Raw genomic sequence first — 19,861 nt, forward strand, 5'->3', positions numbered from 1 at the left:
CGTAGACAGTGTCGTGATAAAAGTTAGTTAAACTTCGGGTTTGTTCGAATATCGAATGCCGCCGTTAAATGAACGTGTGCATCGATTGAGTATTGAGTATCGAGGTAGGTCACCACCTAGGCGATGTGTACGCACTCCGCGTCGTAGTCCTATTGGGAATCGTGAATATTCACGTAGCCCTCATAGTGATTTTTGTAGGCGCTGTGACAGTTCGTACGGCCGCCGCCATAGCTCGCGCGACGATGTGTTTGGGAAAATTTTGTCGCGAATTGACTCGTTTGAGGGTGGATTGCAATTGTAAGTGACACCGTCCAATATTATTTTTCTGGAGCTTGTTTGTGATGGAATTGTTACGTGTCTCATTTGCGGCAGTATGGGCCATAAAAAGGGTGGCGCTGCCCAAAGGAAACTAAATACGTAGAGTGCAGTCCTACAGCGCGACGCGACTGCGAAACCATCACCGTCGACACCGGATGATGGGAGGAGTAATAAATAGGCTTGTGTAGTACATGTACTATGTACTAATAGGAAGCAATTCCTTTAGTTCACTTTAGTACAGCCGATCACGAATAAATAGGTGTGAACGACACGTTAAATTGGTGACAAGCGCAGGCGTGCGAGATGGATTCGGCTCTGTGAGTGTGTTGCGAGTATTTTGCGACATTGTACTTAAAGGTGATAGTAATAAAGACGTTTTTCGTTCGATCTGATTAAAAAAAAATCGGTGTACGAAAATGAACTAACTACATTTGACCAATTGTACTAGTTCGGAGCGATCTGTCACAGATCCGTTCAGTGTCCGAGTAAGAACAAGCCTAGTAATAAATATTGCACGTTTTGTATTGGTCATTTTGTCGATTCTTACTTTCAAAAGCAGAGTTGGGGAATTCGAGTGGGAGGCGGTCTTCAAGTGTGTTTTTGCTTAGAGTCGAATCCCAGCTCAGTGGCATAATACCCGCAATATTAGTGTAAAAAGTACCCGTTAATATTTTGATTGACAGCGGGTCAGACATTTCGTTAATGTCCTAATCAGTTTTGAAGCGTTGTAATTTTATTTTAATAGAATCCCGACTTATCGTGTGATGCGAGGAATCGGAAGTCAGGAGGTCGAATCAACTACGTACGTGACGACTTTTCAAAATCTTGTAAGCAACGCGATAGTTCTTGTGGTTTTCGTGATGGATCACAAGACGATGTCTTAGTAAAAATTTTGGTTTGACCAAACAAAATAATTATGTAGTGGGTAACCTTCCCACGTCTTCGTCAGTAGTACTACCGTCGACTCCAAATCAAATCAAATCATTTATTGCATTACATGTGTGGTTTGACAATTTCGAGCCCTGACCCTGAGTGTCGTGCGCTGCTTTTGCTGGATTCCGAGAGGCGCATTCCTGTGGATGCGGTGGCCCTGGGGGCATGGAGCAAGAGCACCAGCGCGACCCGCGCAACTACCAGGGAGGACGTAGTGAACAGGAATATTGGCGCTTTGTCTGGTTTGCTACAAACAAGGTCCTGTCACTTTTGTATTTCTTTTCTTATCTACCCTTGTATACTCACGGACATTGCCCGGGTGCGGCGTGACCGGAGGGAGCGGCGAGCGTTCGGCGAACGAACGAGCAATGTTTGGTTCGCGAGCGAACATCGAAGAATACGATCCTGACGAATATGTGCATAATTTTTGATATTTGATGTGCAGAGGAAGGCCGAGCGTGTATTTTGAAGTGAACGTGCTGCCCATACAAGTTTAAACGGGCACTGGCGCATCACCGCTATGACTTGGAGTTGCTGGCTGGGTTCTGCATCGAAAAACCCAGGAGGCCGCCGAGCACACGGGCTCGTGGCGCGGCGAGTGGACTCCAGGGGCTTGCGGAGCATTCTTGGAGGATGGCGAATCTTCACTTGACATGCAAATACGGCCTCTGTCAGTTTCGGCTTTGTCCAGGCAGACGCTGACTGGTTTTTAATACCTGAAGCGTAGTGGTGACTTTGACATGCAAATACGGCCTCTGTCAGTTTCTGGCTTTGTCCAGGCAGACGCTGACTGGTTTTTAATACCTGAAGCGTAGTGGTGACTTTGACATGCAAATACGGCCTCTGTCAGTTTCTGACTTTGTCCAGGCAGACGCTGACTGGTTTTTAATACCTGAAGCGTAGTGTTGACTTTGACATGCAAATACGGCCTCTGTCAGTTTCTGGCTCTGTCCAGGCAGACGTTGATGGTTTTTAATACCTGATGCGTAGTTTTGATTTTGACATGCAAATAGGGCCTCTGTCAGTTTCTGGCTCTGTCCAGGCAGACGTTGATGGTTTTTAATACCTGAAGCGTAGTGTTGGTTTTGACATGCAAATACGGCCTCTGTCAGTTTCTGGCTCTGTCCAGGCAGACGCCGCGGGTTTTTAATACCCAAGGCGTAGTGTTGGCATGCAAATATGGCCTCTGCTGACGGCAACGGGGTAGTAAGCACATTATGCAAACTTTGGGCCTCTTTTGTGCTTACTGTTCTAACTTGTCTACGGAAAATAGCATTCTAGAGCTAAATATTATTCGTAGGACTAGTCATTTATTTCCCACATTTGTAATTTTATTTTCACTAATTGATTTTTTATTATTCACCGTCTGAGTTTAGTTATTTTTAACATCAATTTTGGATCTCTTATCGCAATCACATGAGTGCACGCATGGGATTGTGCTAAAAGGCTGTGAGCCTGTGATCTTCCTAATATTTGTCAATTTTAACTTCAAGAAATGACGGTTTCACTTCGGTTCCTTGTAACTGTCATACATTGAACATACACCACTGACATTCCAGATGATAACCATGGAACCGAACATGGGTGAACCAACCTGGTGAGGGTCAGCCTCAAGCTGCACCTCAGGACTCCGAGCATCAGCTTCCTGCAGACCAGGGCTGCGATGACCAGCCTTTGGCGGGTTCGAGCTAGGGGTTGCAATCGAATATTCGAATATTCGAACATTCGAATTTAGATTCCAAATTTAATATTCGAATAGTAAATTAACATGTATTCGAATATTCGAATATTAAAAAAATTAACAGAAAAGATAGAACGAAGACAACTTAGTGTTTGCAAATGTGGTCGGAGGCATCAAATACATAATATCACCAACTAAAAGAACTAGTCATTGATGCTTCCGACTTCATTGGTGAACACTAAGTTGTCTTGCGAAACCAAGGTTCCTAATTACCTGAAAGAGACAACTATTGAGCAAAGTCAGCTAACGATGCTGAAGACGGCGGACGGTAAAGTCAACAAAAGCCAAGGTTCTGGGTGAGATCGAAAAGATTTATGGACAGCTACATACCTCCAAACCTGTTAATAACTCCGCAACAGATGCAAGAGCTAGGTTAACGCGACACTATACCAAAGACATCCCGTATATCAGCCTCTACGAGATTGATTAGGAAGGCTCTCAAACAGCTAAAGAACAGCAAGGCACCGAGTGATGACGGAATAACCTGGGAGCTTCTGAACGCGGGTGGAACACCGAAACTCGTTCCGTCTTACTCTAAGGAACAACGCCAGAGGCATGGGATAGAAGCGTGGTGATGCTTTTCTTAGACTATGAGAAGGCCTTTGATTCGATCGATACTTAGGCAGTGCTGCAGTCTCTTTAGCGGTGCCGTATTGACTATCGGTATATCGAGATGCTGAAATGCCTGTACAGAAACGCTACCATGTCGAGCCGAGTACAGGAGCAGAGCACGAGGGCGATTCCTCTGCAGCGAGGCGTTAGGCAGAGAGATGTTATATCTCCGAAACCATTGACCGCTGCATTGGAAGACGCTTTCAAGCTCTTTGAATGGAAAGGATTAGGCATAATTACCTTTCAATAGCGAATAGGTACATCACTCAGCTTCGGTTTGCTGATGATATTGTGGTCATGGCAGAATCGCTTGAAGACCTCGGCACAATATTCGAAGATCTTAATCGAGTCTCTCAACAGGCAGGCCTTCGGATGAACATGGACAAAACGAAGCTTAGGTCCAACGTCCATGTTTCGGTTGGAGTTCGATTCTCGAGACTGTTGTGCTGTGTTGACAAGTATGTCTTCCTCTGACAAACGATTCGGCTAGGTAGATTAAATTTCGAGAAAAAGGTAAATCGTCGAATCCAACTCGGCTGGGCAGCGTTCGGGAAACTATACAACATCTTTTCGTCCAAACACCTCAGTGCCTAAAGACGAAATTCTTCAATCAGTGTGTTACCTCTACCAGTGATGGCACACGGCTCGGAAACGTGGCCTCTTACAATAAGCTTTATAAATAAGCTCAAAATTGCACAGCGTGCTATGGGGAGGGCTATGCTCAGTGTTTCTTTACGAGATTGAATCAGAAATGAGGAGATCCGTAAACGAACTAAAGTCGCTGACATAGCCCGACGGATTAGCAAGCTGAAATGGCAATAGGCAGATCACATAGTACGCTGAAATGATGGCCGATGGGGCAGCAAGGTTCTGAAGTGGAGGCCACCTACCAAAAAGCGCAGCGTAGGACGTCCACCCACAAAGGTGGACCGAAGACCTCATATAGGTAGCGGGAAGGCGCTGGATACAGGCCGCTGCCAACCAGTCATTGTGGAAGTCATTGGGAGAGGCCTATGTTCAGCAGTGGACTTCCTATGGCTGAAATGATGATGATGATGAGAATTTTATAACTGTTTTAAAAACTATATTGTTAAATAGTTAAAATATAGTTCCTAAAGCAAGAAAACCAGCACTAAAACATTGATAATTTAACTACTTTTTATTTTTTTTAAAGTATTCGAATATTCGAATAATATTCGAATATCACTGAAAAAATATTCGAATATTCGAAATAGAAAACTATCGAATATTTGCAATCTCTAGTTCGAGCTGCGCAGACCAGTTTTCAAACGTCGGCGAGGTTATGCTGCGCGCTGAAGAAGCCGTGGCTGATGGGGAGCAGGCAGCGGTCGAGGACGCCGCACGATCAGGAACGGCCGTCTTAGAAATAACACCCGCTACGTCAGCGTGACGTCATATCGTTCGATCCTGTTGTCTCTGTCTTAGAGAGGGAAGGCACGAGAAACCGGCCGCCCCGCGCGCCGCCACACTTTGCTCGAGTGCTTGGCTGTGACGGACGTTCTCTCGGTTCAGGGACTGTGATATTTGTGACCTAGATCATTATTTCTGCCCTAGGCATATTTCTTTATTGCGTTAAATTGATTTGTGGAATTATTGGTTTCGGTTATGTAATAAATCGATATTTGCTGGTACCGTTCATTACTTTTAAAAAAGCACTCTCACCTCTGATCTTTAAGACATGATTAAAAAAGTAATCATAATCATGATTAATTTGTTAATCATTAATCAATAATTATTAATTTGATTAACTTGATTAACTTCTTAAATGTTCTATCGAAAACAATGTTAAAACATTGAATTCTAATATTAGATGTTTGGTTTCAGGCTACAATTCTATGACAGGTCATACCTAGACAAATATAAGGTAACCTAGACTGCCCCCCGCCCCCTTCCCTCGCTGAAACTTCCGGTGCAGTCTTCCGACCTCCCGTAGGAGGATATCAGTCCACTTCCCCTACCGTTCCAGCACTTACTTGCAACCCCACACTTCCACCACCTGCCCCCCACCCCTAGCCTCCCCTGAAACTTCTGGTACGTCCTCTCCAGCACCTCCCCAACACGCAAAACCTCCTAGCTTGGCAACCCCACCCTTCTATTGAATTGCCCACGCGTGGCCCTCCCCCCGAACTTCTGGTACGAAGTCTCCTGCACCTCCCCAACACGCAAAACCTCCTAGTTTAGCAACCCCACCCTTCTATTGAATTGCCCACGCGTGGCCCTCCCCCCGAACTTCTGGTACGAAGTCTCCTGCACCTCCCCAACACGCAAAACCTCCTAGTTTAGCAACCCCACCCTTCTATTGAATTGCCCACGCGTGGCCCTCCCCCCGAACTTCTGGTACGAAGTCTCCTGCACCTCCCCAACACGCAAAACCTCCTAGTTTAGCAACCCCACCCTTCTATTGAATTGCCCACGCGTGGCCCTCCCCCCGAACTTCTGGTACGAAGTCTCCTGCACCTCCCCAACACGCAAAACCTCCTAGTTTAGCAACCCCACCCTTCTATTGAATTGCCCACGCGTGGCCCTCCCCCCGAACCGGACCGGGACGACTTCTCCCCTATCGTCAGCCAGACCGCTTAACTTCTTTCTGGAGGATACCGGAAGAATAGAAGGAATTGTGAGAAACAAAACTAGTGCGATAAGTGTTTTGAGTAGTGAAAATGACGCATTTTTTTGGGAAAACGACAGTACAACTCCAGATCCCCCTTGCTAGACATTTTATAAGTCGCGGGTACCTTTTCATACACCCCCAACCCTTTTCTTATGAAAATAGTAGATAGTTAATCAAATAATCAAATTAACGATTAATGATTATGATTAACTAGCTTTCCGCCCGCGGCTTCGCCCGCGTGGAATTTTGTCTGTCACAGAAAAACTTTATCGCGCGCGTCCCTGTTTCAAAAACCGGGATAAAAACTATCCTATGTTCTTTCCCGGGACTCAAACTATCTCTATGCCAAATTTCATCAAAATCGGTTGCGAGGTTTAAGCGGGAAAGCGTAACAGACAGACAGACAGACAGAGTTACTTTCGCATTTATAATATTAGTTGGGATTAATCTTAATCAAAATTTTTGATTAATGATTAATTAATCATAATCAAAAAAATTTGATTATGATTTTAATCATTAATCAGATTAACTTTTTGCCAACACTGCCATAGGTCAACTCAATATCTTGCATGGAATTCCACTACGTACGATCAAAAGATAGACACAACGACATGCCAAACTAAACACGGTGGACTTTTATGTACCAAGTAATAGAGGTGATTTTGCAACAAAAATGTAATGTACTGTCTGTAGAACATCCATACCAGACTTCCTTCCACAATACGAGTGCCTAAGAATTAAAGATGTTTATCGGCTCCGAGCTGCACGCAATCTTCGCGTCAATTAATCATCAGTCCACCAAAACACCATCAACGAACGATTTTGAAAGGAAATAGTTTGAACTAACGACTGCCGGCGACTTCGTCTGTCGAGAGTTTTGAAGTTTTTGAATGCCTCGAGGAAGAACAGTATTATTTTTGCGTAGTTTTTGGCTAACATTCGTATAATAAAATGAACACATGTGAAAGCTATGGAATAGTAGACAAAAATCATGTAAAAAATGTGGTATTTCATTGCATTGTAAAATCGTCAATTTGTGACATGAATTCCTGAATTATTACACCTAAAACATTATTTCAAAAAGCATTAAAACTGTACTGCTGTTGCACCAACACGAGTGTTGCAATTTAGCAAACTAATTACGCTACGCAAAAGTTGAGCAGTTGCACTAATTAAAAGTTCGGTTGTATCGGGCGTGATTAGGCCATTAGGCACAGGCTGGCCAAACAGATTAGAGAGTTTAGACTACAAATACACTAAATTACAGTCTTAAATTCTTAGTTTCTCCTAAAAAAATATCATTTTGAAATTACTAACCTAGCCTAGGCGCAGACAGACCACCGATTTTTAGTTGGCCGATAGTTGGGCCCGATTCTAATTTGAATGAAGAACCGGCTGATACCAAATCGGTGTAATGTGCACACTTTCTTACATCTCCGTACTGATTAACAGCCCTACCCAACTATCGGCCAACAAAAAATCGGTGGTCTGCGCCTAGGCTAGTGTCTGGACCAGACAGCCAGTTTAGGCACTACAAATAGGTCTTCTTAATGGTTCTATATTGACTCACATAAAATTCTAAATCCTATTCTTTGTCTTACTACCGATTTGTGTTCATAATAATCTCTCTTCATAATTTTATTTTTCATACTTTTTTTATTCATACATTTTTATTAAATTCAAATTCAAATTCTTTATTGCTCCAATGTTGGTATATTACTACCATCGGAGCTCATAACAGTTAGTAATCATAATTTTTTTATCAATACTGTTACTACCAAGAACCATTTAAAATACATAATTTTTATTTTCAGATCTTTTTTCTTCATAACATTCATTGATCATATTGTTTTAATTAATAATGTTGTTAATAAGAACATACTTCAACTCATAATGTTGTTGTTCAGAATAATTTACTTTATAACAGACATACTCGTATCTTTAAAAAAAATCATATATAATTTAATAGAGTAGATAAGCATGCAGAGCATGTAGCATGAAAGCAAGCATGCAGCATGCATTGGTATCTCCTCGTCTCCGGCGCTGCGGGATGTGCAGCCCTTCCGCCCTTGCGTAACGAGGCTCAGACACCCACGCTTGCTTCCGCAGCTTCGGCTTTTTGGATCGCCATCGGCGCCTTCGGCGCCTCGGCGACCAGCCTCAGCCGCTCCAGCTCACCCGGGCGCCTGAGCCTCGTTACAGCGGGCGAGGGCTGCCCTCCCTCCGCGCCTCCGGCTTTTAAATTACACTCTAGGGGTAGGGCAGACAAGACTACGTGGAGTCGGTTTTGCAGCGATTCGTTTCTGTCACGTTAGTTTGGTGGCACAAAATATTGCCTGTTTTGGACCATTTCAAATTAATTTAATGTTAAAATACGATTTAATACGAATATAGACATCATGATTTTCAATAATATGGATAAATACACTTATGAGTAATCAATTTATGAAAACAATTATTAGGATACATCACATTTATGAATATTATAGTTATTTATTCGAATGATTATGAGTTTCGATCATTAGTATAGAAAAATATATGAAAACAAATATTAGTAAAAACTAAGTGTATGATTAGTGATATTATGAATATCAATGATTATGTTTTTAAATATGTAGGTTTTAAATTTTTTATGAAGAATGATCATTATGGTATCAAATTGTATGAGAAATATTTTCGGACCTCCGATGATAGGAATTGAAAAGTTATGTAAGAAAATGCGCTACCCTTCTTAATACACCTAAAGGTTCGGACAAACCAACGCGTGCAGCGATGGCGATGGCGATGGCGACCACTGCGCGTGCAAAAGTTGTTTCACACTGCCGCGACCGCGATGGCGATCACTGCGCGTGCAGGTTGTCACTGTCACCACAACTGTCACGCATATAGATGACCCACGCTGAACTGTCCCGCCAAACTCAATGACAGGGGGGCGCTACCATCGTTCAACTATATGGTTTCCAACATGGCAAAAATCGGAACTAGCGATCCGGTATTGACGGTGGCGCCCCACTGTCAATGTCATGCATAGGACAGTTCAGTATTTTGGAACTATATTGTCAATCACGCCTATTCGGCAAAATGGAAACTGAATTAAATGATTTGTTTGGAGCTTTTGATGCAATTGAGACAATGGAAACACTTTTTCACTCAAGTTTATTCAGGCGGCCATATATTATAGAATGAGACAGGATTACATGCGGTATAGGTAGTAGGTATTGGTTACTCATAACCAAGCTATATTTCTGGCTTCGTTTGTAGTCCCTAGAGCCCTAACAATACCTTTTAATTAGATTTAAAGAAAGGTTTGATAGGAAGGAGGACTGCACTAAGGCTTTCTTGGCCTCAGTGGGGGAAATGAAACACAACGCGGACGGTTGATATCTGGTTTATTACTGTTATGCTATCGCTATATACAAGATTTACATAATGTACACAATTCAATGTGTCCAGTCCAATGTGCCGTCGGTGTAGAGTGCCTACTGTGCACGTTCGTTCAGGGTTCATGGGCCAGTCGGCTAGCATGTTGTAGGCATTGGTTGTAGGTCGCGGTCGATGCTGACGTGCTCGTACAGTATCCTTGTGGGCAAGTAAGATTATAACCAATTCATCTTTTTCCTTGAGGGAAAAAATTTGCCCCCATTACCTTTTACCATTGTCGTTCTTATCGTTAAATCGCACAAAACTACACAGAACTCAACACAACATCTATCAAAATCAATTTTCATTTTTGGTGCAACAGTCATCTTCTTGACATTTACTTTTTTTAAGGCAAAGGAAATTACATTATGCACCCAAACCACAGAGTAGGTACATAATAGTCCAAATATCTTTTTGTCTTTAATAAAATAACCCAAAAATACAAAAAGACATCAGTTTTGATCAACTAGGTGTTTCTAGTGGCACTAAATTAACGACTGAGACGTTTGATGACTTTAATTAGGTTTTTATTTATGGCATACTTAGAATTGCTCTAGGGCCTTTCAGAAAGCTGCAGACATGTACATTCTCAATTATTTTGTTCTGCGGATAATATCCCAATTTTATTAATGAAGTTGAAGAAGCAGGTTCGTGAGAAAACTAGAATAATTTGTTTATTACATAAAAATAAATTCTGATATTGATACTTTATTCTAAAACCTTTTTTATTATTCAAGTAGGTCAGACTAGTGGTATGTTATGAATAATTCATTTTTAATTGTGTAAAAACTTTTTAACAGATCCTACTTACTATTTATTACATCGATTTTAAAAAACAGAAACGTCACAGTGTCAAATGTCGCGATGATCGCTGATCGCTGCGTGCAGACGCTGCATAGATCGCCGCGACCAATGACAGGACGCGTTGATGTGAACTCATCGCTACAAATTCATACACGCTGTCTGGTCGCCATCGCCATCGTCATCGTGCACGCCGGCTGCACGCGTTGGTCTGGTCTAACCTTTAAGGTTCGGACAAACCAACGCGTGCAGCAATGGCGATGGCGATGGCGACCGCTGCGCGTGCAAAAGTTGTTTCACACTGCCGCGACCGCGATGGCGATCACTGCGCGTGCAGGTTGTCACTGTCACCACAACTGTCACGCATATTGTCACTTTCGCTTATTGTCAATCACGCCTATTCGGCAAAATGGAAACTGAATTAAATGATTTGTTTGAAGCTTTTGATGCAATTGAGACAGTGGAAACACTTTTTCACTCAAGTTTATTCAGGCGGCCATATATTATAGAATGAGACAGGATTACATGCAGTATAGGTAGTAGGTATTGGTTACTCCTAACCAAGCTATATTTCTGGCTTCGTTTGTAGTCCCTAGAGCCCTAACAATACCTTTTAATTAGATTTAAAGAAAGGTTTGATAGGAAGGAGGACTGCACTAAGGCTTTCTTGGCCTCATTGGGAGGAAATGAAACACAACGCGGACGGTTGATATCTGGTTTATTACTGTTATGCTATTGCTATATACAAGATTTACATAATGTACACAATTCAATGTGTCCAGTCCAATGTGCCGTCGCCGGTGTAGAGTGCCTACGGTGCACGTTCGTTCAGGGTTCATGGGCCAGTCGGCTAGCATGTTGTAGGTCGCGGTCGATGCTGACGTGCTCGTACAGTATCCTTGTGGGCAAGTAAGATTATAACCAATTCATCTTTTTCCTTGAGGGAAAAAAATTGCCCCCATTACCTTTTACCATTGTCGTTCTTTTCGTTAAATCGCACAAAACTACACAGAACTCAACAAAACATAAAACATCTATCAAAATCAATTTTCATTTTCATTTTTGGTGCTACAGTCATCTTGACATTTACTTTTTTTAAGGCAAAGGATTTATGCACCCAAACCACAGAGTACATAATAGTCCAAATATCTTTTTTGTCTTTAATAATAACTCCAAAATACAAAAAGACATCAGTTTTGGTCAACTAGGTATTTCTAGTGGCACTAAATTAATGACTGAGACGTTTGATGACTCCAATTAGGTTTTTATTTATGGCATACTTAGAATTGCTCTAGGGCCTTTGAGAAAGCTTCAGACATGTATTGTACATTGTACATTCTCAATTATTTTGTTCTGCAGATAATATCCCAATCTTATTTATGAAGTTGAAGAAACAGGTTCTCGAGAAAACTAGAATAATTTGTTTATTGCATAAAAATAAATTCTGATATTGATACTTTATTCTAAAACCTTTTTTATTATTCAAGTAGGTCAGACTAGTGGTATGTTATGATTAATTCATTTTTAATTGTGTAAAAACTTTTTAACAGATCCTACTTACTATTTAATACATCGATTTTAAAAAACAGAAACGTCACAGTGACAAATGTCGCGATGATCACTGATCGCTGCGTGCAGCCCCCCTAGACAAAACGCACTTTTTGATCGAATCGAAAATCGAATCCGTCAAAACTCCATACAAAAAAGGGGCTTTTCGACCACTTTTCGACTGGTTTGCGATTGTAATTTGCACTTTGTCTAGACCCACAGACGCTGCATAGATCGCCGCGACCAATGACAGGACGCGTTGATGTGAACACATCGCTACAAATTCATACACGCTGTCTGGTCGCCATCGCCATCGTCATCGTGCACGCCGGCTGCACGCGTTGGTCTGGTCTAACCTTAATCTAAAATTAAGGGCCAGTTTCTGAATGACATTTGCATCTTGAATGTACTCATCTTTTACTCAAGGGTGAATTTCATAAGTATTAAAGCCAAAAATCTCAATTCAAGAACCAGGCCATAGTCTAGATATTTTCCTCAATTTTTTTGGTTTCTCAGGAATTCAGGATACCGAAATAATTATGCAATTAGTGATTAGATTGATTATCCAAACAGCCAGATTAGTCACTATACAAACACAGGTACCCACTATCTAAAAATTTGCCTTGCTAAAGCCCGGTCTGTGAGCACGTAGAATTTTGTCCAATGACCCCAAGCTACCCATCCTTATCGCTCGCGCGTAATTATATTGCTGTCGCGACTGTGCGACGGGCGCCCGCAGTGAGTGTGCGAGTTCGTTCTACCTTTCGTTCGTAGTTTCCCAGGATCCAGGATATCGAAAACATATGAAATTACTAACTAGTGCAAGTCACGAGACCAAGCCAGAGTCACCATTGATATAAACTAGAACACTAATTAAAACTTACGTCCGTCCTAATTAAGGTGTGTGTAGGACTAGGATGGTATGGTACAGTCAGAGTCAATAATTTGTGACACCTTAAGTGACCAAAAAGTTGTTAACACTGTATTCCAATTACAACAAGGACGTGTTGCGAACTTTTTGACTATTTTGAGTGTCACGAACTATTTGACGCTGACTGTACACCTAATCAGGGCGTATAGTCTGGTTAGCTGGTATTCATAGGGGAGGCTCGCGAGTTGTATTGGAGTTGGGGCTTCGGTGTCCGAGCAGGGTTGCCTGTTATGGATTTAGTTATTATCTTTTTGGATTTGACCAGTAGATAATCTGGCAAAATCGTAGAAAACTCTCATTTTCTGTACCAAGAAATTAGATTCAAGAGAGGCAAAAACTTAGGGTTGTACCATACTTAACTATTGAGGTTCGTCTACGTACCTTAACCTCACTTGAAAAATAAGCGTGAGCGGAATGCAAAGACTTGGCATACTGGCAAAAGTAGCTAATACAGGGGGAAGGAAATACTTATTTATTTAATAACATCTTTACTTGTATTATATGGGATGTTGGAACCAGGCCAATAATCACAGAAGAATTGAGCTCAGCTTGAATCCTCTATTAGAGCTAAAATGCGAACTCGTCAAGGCCAAAGGGCAATAAACGAGGGGATTATGTCGAACACTATTTACCAACAAGTTTCATAAAAATATGAACGAGTAACGATCTATCGTAGTAAATTCTCCATGCTATCACTATACGCAGTCACTTTTCGAACTACTTTTTAATTTCTGTCTAGATTAAATGCTGATTTCCGGTTTAAAACAAACGCGTGACAACCCTAACTCCAGTTGAACCGCGGCTTCAGTTCTATCCTCACCTACAATTCGCATCCAATTATAATGATAATGTGATGCTATTCACTTTAATAGAACTTATTTAATTGCGAGACCATTTTTCAGAGCAAGTTTCTTCAGGCGCGCTGTAAAATCAAGTGAACTTTGGCGGGAAAATTATGCGTAGCATTTCTTTGTGAAACCTACTTTCAAGAAATTAATTTTGATTTGAGTTTTAGTTTAGACAAGTTTTAATTAAGTCTTGCCTTTGTACAACTACTATACACAAAGTAATTATGTTTTGGGTGATTGGATTTGATTTTAGGCGCCAAGATATTATAGCAATCTTGTAAGCGAATAAGGCCAATAAACATTGACACCTATTTGTCTAAGCTTATTATGTACTTGGTGAAATAATCTGTTTCAGTAGGATTTATGTATTGGCATGGAATTATAATAATATGTGGACACTTGAGTAGGTACTATAATTATTTTTTTTTATTTTCGTCTACACTGTCCATGTAACGCAAACACCGTTGAACAGATTTTGATGCGGCTTTCCGATCTTAGTAGTTTGCGGTTTTCTTGGGCAACAGAGACAGTTTGACCTCTCGGTTGTATTAACCTTCATTTTTTAATGAAAAGGTAAATTTAAATTGTTTGTTCCTAAAATATATTTCCACGCTGACAAAATGATGGGCTAAATCTAGTTACAAATAGGACTCACCGATACAGTGTTCCTGAATGTATTTTCTTCACGCCGTCCATTTCTGGTGTGGTACGCTTCTCATGTCTAAACTTCGGGCTGATTGGTTAATGGGTATGCGGTGAATTAAAAAGTAATGTCATTATGAGGTGCTCTTGATAATTGCTGAAGCTGGCCGAATTGGGTCACCTGGAACAAGAAACATTTTTGTTAGAACAAGTTGTCTCAATTTTATTGATGACTAGCTTTCCGCCCGCGGCTTCGCCCGCGTGGAATTTTGTCTGTCACAGAAAAACTTTATCGCGCGCGTCCCTGTTTCAAAAACCGGGATAAAAACTATCCTATGTTCTTTCCCGGGACTCAAACTATCTCTATGCCAAATTTCATCAAAATCGGTTGCGAGGTTTAAGCGGGAAAGCGTAACAGACAGACAGACAGACAGACAGAGTTACTTTCGCATTTATAATATTAGTTGGGATGTCTTTTACCACCTTCTAAACAAAAAAAGTTAGTCATAAAAGACTTTTAAAAAGCGGTTTTATTAATATCAATATTATTTGAACCCTGCCACTGCTTTAGGAAAATAAATAGGCCCGTGCTGTGAAGAAGCAGCACAAGAAACTCAGCATCTTACAATGATTTACATGTATTTTGTTAATCATACTTATTTGAGTCTCAGAATGGACTGCTAATGCTTACTTGATGATAGCAGCAATTAAATTCTGTAGCTTATGTAAACTGTATAATATTTAAATTCAAAACAAACAATAAATCATCAAGTATGTCTCCTACTTTTATAAGTGTTGGTGAGTAAAAAACTTAATTACGAAGTTTTACATTCTTCGTTTTGTTCTCCAACACTCTTTTTTGTTAAAACAATGTCCCTGAGCAAGGTTTAAAGTTTCTACATTGAAGCAAAACAAAACAAACTATCAAGAACAATCACCTGTTATATGTAAATGTAATTTTTTTTGCTGGAGCATCTAACTTTGTAAAAGAAAGCTTGATAATTTGCTATTGTTAATAAGCAAGAGCACAAGCATTCTCTTCATTGAGGTTAATGGCCTTCTCAATTAACCAAAGTATTACTCAAATAATCTTGGAATTTTAGATAAGAACATCACATTGTCACCTAAAACTTGGACATTTCAAATAATTTAAATTAAAGTAGGTATCACCAATTAATAAAATACTTTTTAATCTGTATTAAATATGTAGGTATTTTATGCTGTATGTCGTGTTGTTCGTCGTGTGCAACTGTTTTTCACTGAGTGATTGACCTATAGTTCAGCAGCTCTGTCTCTTTACTTGGTTACTAATATAGTATATATTATAGTAATTTCAATTTGGAATTTCAAAGGCGGGAAAAAGTTATTTCTCAAAAAAAAATACAGTTTCTTTTTGATCTCAAGTAAGTAACGTGTAAAATAAAAAAAAAAAAAAATAAAAAAAATAAGTCAGAACAAAATCTAGCTAGCAAGCTACAGTAGTTAGCAAGCTACTGTTGAGTTCAGTGTGAGAAAAGAATTAAAAACTAACAGGTAAATATGTTAGGCTGAGTTGCACCACCTAACTTTGACCGTAACTATAATGATAACGATAACCGGTGTTTTTCATACGGAGTTTGACCGATTTTTGACGTTTGTCAAAGTTAAAATAAGATGGTGCAATCCAGTCTTAGAAAAAAATTTACATGATCTTCTTCTTACTTGGATATGGCCAAGTCTGGGATACGGCCCACAGAGTGACCTCCCCAACAATCTAATAAAGTAAGCATGAATGTAAACCATGAATAGAGGTTTGGCAAGCTAGTAAAGTAGCATTGTAATACGGTTATTGTGTACATTTCAGCTATTTCATGAATGGGGACTCCCAAGGTGAGTTCATAGTGCAATGACATTCATGTAGGAGAATAGAATTATTATTTGGATTCAACTTGTGAAGATGAATTGTGCAAAATGATATTTTATAGCATGTTTGGGAATTGGAAAATGGTGTGAATTTATACTAACTTGCATTATGTAATTTATCTGTTTAAAAATAATAAATGTTATGGGGTATGAATTAAACATTTACTAAGAAACTTCATACAGATTTTGTAACTAGTGTAATTATTAATGAAAAATGCATTTTTATCAAATCTATGGTTCATCAATAAGATTACTATTGGAATTTATTTGCTATAGAGATGATGTGTTTCATGGGATACAAATTGTAGTTTCTTTTAGCACTACAAAATTTTATGGGTAACTTACATTACTATACTACTACTACTGCCTACTATACTACTACTACTATCAAATTCATCCAGAAAAGAGAAGCCTACACTTTTTCTACTTCCACTAGTCGTGAGAGATACTTTCTAAATTTGACAAAGCTCACAATCGCGGCTGATCTCCTAGCAAAACTCATTATCGCGCGTAATCGACACGTAAATACGCCTGAATGGAAAATCTGGGCACTCACCGAAAATGGCTACAATCTCGCCAAACGAACAGACTCCACGATCACCTCATAACGCTCACAATATTATAGAACGTGGGATAGTTTTTTACACCAACAATTTCCCGTATGAATGCACTTTCCAACAGCTTTTACTATTACGGCCCCCGACGGCAAGTAGTACAAACAGGCATGAAAAATACTTGATGACTGACGTACTATACGCAGGGAGCGGTCGGAATGTAATCGGATTCAATGCACAAGTAGCGAGGGAGGCGTAGAATTTACACTTGCACACAAATCAAGCACCAAACAATGACACTTATTTCAATCCAATATTGAGTATCTCATCACAAATCGCCATGAAATAATAATTTGGGCGACAACGAAGCGAGATCGCCTCTCCTCCCTTCACAGTAAATCAATCATAGACAATTTTGTTCTTTTCTTTACACTCCATGAGTCAATAGCAAAGGAAAATAATATATCCAGACTGAACTGCTTTATTTTAAACAATAGCAAAAAGATAAATGTTAAATTAAAATAAAATTCTTGAATGATTTATACATTTCTCTGTAGAAAATGGATTTTTTAATACTTCTAGAATTTTAAAATTTTCAATAGTAGCAGTAAAGTAGGATAGATGGCGTTGCTGTATGGAATCTTGTTTTAAACCAGTGTTACCATTTTCATAAATTTTCCCACTTTCTTGATAAAATTCAATGACATAAACCATCATTTGTATGCGAAAATATTTTTCGTTCATTTTCACCATTAAAAATAATTTTAAAAATTTAAAAATAGTTTTATCACTTCATGTACTTGATGGTTATGTCACAGTTAACCTTTGAAACAACTAGGGAAAACGTGTTGTTCCAAAATTATTCAGTTAAAATTGTTTTTGCCAAAGTCTGGGAAAAGAAAGACCAAACAATAATTATTTGACAACAAAGTTTGCTAACTGAAAAGTTGCGATACATTGTTTTGGGAAATGAATATTTGGGCAACGCATAGTTTAGGATACAATGTGATACTTGGGAAAAGTTGTGTAATCATACGTTAATAAACACCCGTGCCCAGTGTGCCCACACTATTTATTTGATTATCGTAGGCTAACTTCGCGAGTAGTGTTGCTGGGTATTTCGCCGAAACAGTAAATTTTCTGTGTCCAGGCAGGCGAACACGTCATGTTCTTTTATATCTATATAATGTATAAAACTATTTTTGTGGGAAAGTTCATCAAAAGTTTTATTTGTTTTTGCTATTACAATAGCAAAAACTACAAATCGATGGGTGCCGGGAATAAAGCCACAATCGACAAACACAATTTTACAGGAGAAGAGATTTAGTGTCAATTTTGAATAATTCTAAACTACGAGGCGTATCAAAACGGTTTGTATGTCAAACGATGCGTTATTTTTTCTGGAGTAACATTTTTTTTCTCCAGTGCTGAAGAGGCCACGGAAGAGAACAACAGACTTTCCCGTGCCAGCTCATTGGAAATACGTAACCTCCCTATAAAACAAAATCTACCTCAAGAAGAGCTGATTCGAACGTGCGACCTGATTTTTAAGGAGCTGGGAACGGAAGTTGCCCCCCGTGATGTCTATGACATTCGTATTCTGCCTTCCAAACAGGAATCGAAAACTGTTATAGTCACCCTGAACTCGGTGATATTAAAGAACTGTATTCTTCGGGCTTACAAGGACTTCAACAAATCGAACCCCCATGGCAAACTGAGTTCTTCATTGTTGGGGCCTAATTACCCGCGCCAAGTAATCTACATGTCGGAGAACCTTACTGCGCGTACTCGTAGGCTTTTTTATCTGGCGCGAGAATTTGCCAAAGCCGAGAACTATAAACATTGCTGGACAGCAAACGGAAGGGTTCTCCTTCGACATGAAGATAATGGTAGACTAATAGTCTTGAATAGCGATACCCAACTAACAACTTTAAAGTCAAAAAACTGAAACTAACATTTTTAAATTTATTACTATTGTTATCTACTTATTTAGTTTATCACTCGTTACCTATAATAGCACTTTACTCTTTTAATTTAATTAAAACACTATACCTAAAGAAAACACTTAACACAACCCAATACTTACCTCACTACTCACTCATAACTACATTCTCGAATCATATCCCATATAAATATTATTCATTTCAGCTATCTAAACCAATAAAAAATTCCTTCTTAATGTCAAATGCACACAACCATACACTCGTTTATTATAATATCACTTTCTTGTCACAAACAGACTCAAAGAGCTCAGCCTCTATCCCTAATGCTGCACCTGTAATTTTTATTTATAAAATTCAATTGTGATAGCGACTTGATCAAAAAAATTGATAAGGTATCAATTGGCCACGCGACAAGCTGTGATCCCTCTGACGTTCGCTCAGTCCTCAACAAAAACTCCTCGGACAAGGCTCTAAAAATACTGACCCAAAATATTCGTAGTATATCAGCCAACATAAATAGCTTTACCACTTTGTTGACTGCCTTAGACACGGAAATGGATTTTATTATCCTTACAGAATGTTGGCTTCAGGGTGATCCAGCTATTCCAACTCTTGACGGATTCTCTTCATATTCTTCATCCAATCCTTCGAACCAAAACGATGGTGTTGTTATTTTCTATAATAGCTCCATCTCTAGGGTTTCTTTATCTGAACCAAACGTGGTAGATGCGAGCTGTGTGCTCATAGAAATAAAAGATGAAACAGCTCTTCTCGCTATATACCGTCCATGTGCTTTTCGCAGTGCCCAAAATTTTATAAACTCCTTAGACTTGACCTTAACCGGTCTTAAAAAATTCAAAAATATTATTATCATGGGGGACCTAAACATCAATATCTCGTCATTACACCCTGATCAAGACACAGAAAACTATTTAAATATGCTCGCCTATCATGGCTTACTGCCAGCTCACACCTTGCCTACCCGTAATCTTGCCTGTCTCGACCACACTATTATTAAAACTAAACTGACGGTTCA

At 39.7% G+C, this 19,861-nt stretch overlaps 1 protein-coding gene across 1 annotated transcript in view; it reads right to left on the reverse strand.

Moving 5' to 3' along the window:
* The window catches only part of LOC135084086 (uncharacterized), a 50,171-nt gene extending 32,898 nt beyond the window's left edge, over positions 1-17,273 (reverse strand). The window contains exons 1-2 of the mRNA XM_063978829.1: positions 16,885-17,273; positions 14,440-14,607 (exon numbers count right to left, since the gene is read on the reverse strand). Of these exons, the coding sequence (XP_063834899.1) occupies positions 14,440-14,480 (41 nt within the window). The 5' untranslated portion in view covers positions 14,481-14,607; positions 16,885-17,273. The remainder of the gene's footprint in view (positions 1-14,439; positions 14,608-16,884) is intronic.
* Between the last annotated feature and the right edge of the window lie 2,588 nt (positions 17,274-19,861).

This window comes from Ostrinia nubilalis, chromosome 25 (assembly GCF_963855985.1).
Source record: "Ostrinia nubilalis chromosome 25, ilOstNubi1.1, whole genome shotgun sequence".
Taxonomy (NCBI): Eukaryota; Metazoa; Arthropoda; class Insecta; order Lepidoptera; family Crambidae; genus Ostrinia; species Ostrinia nubilalis.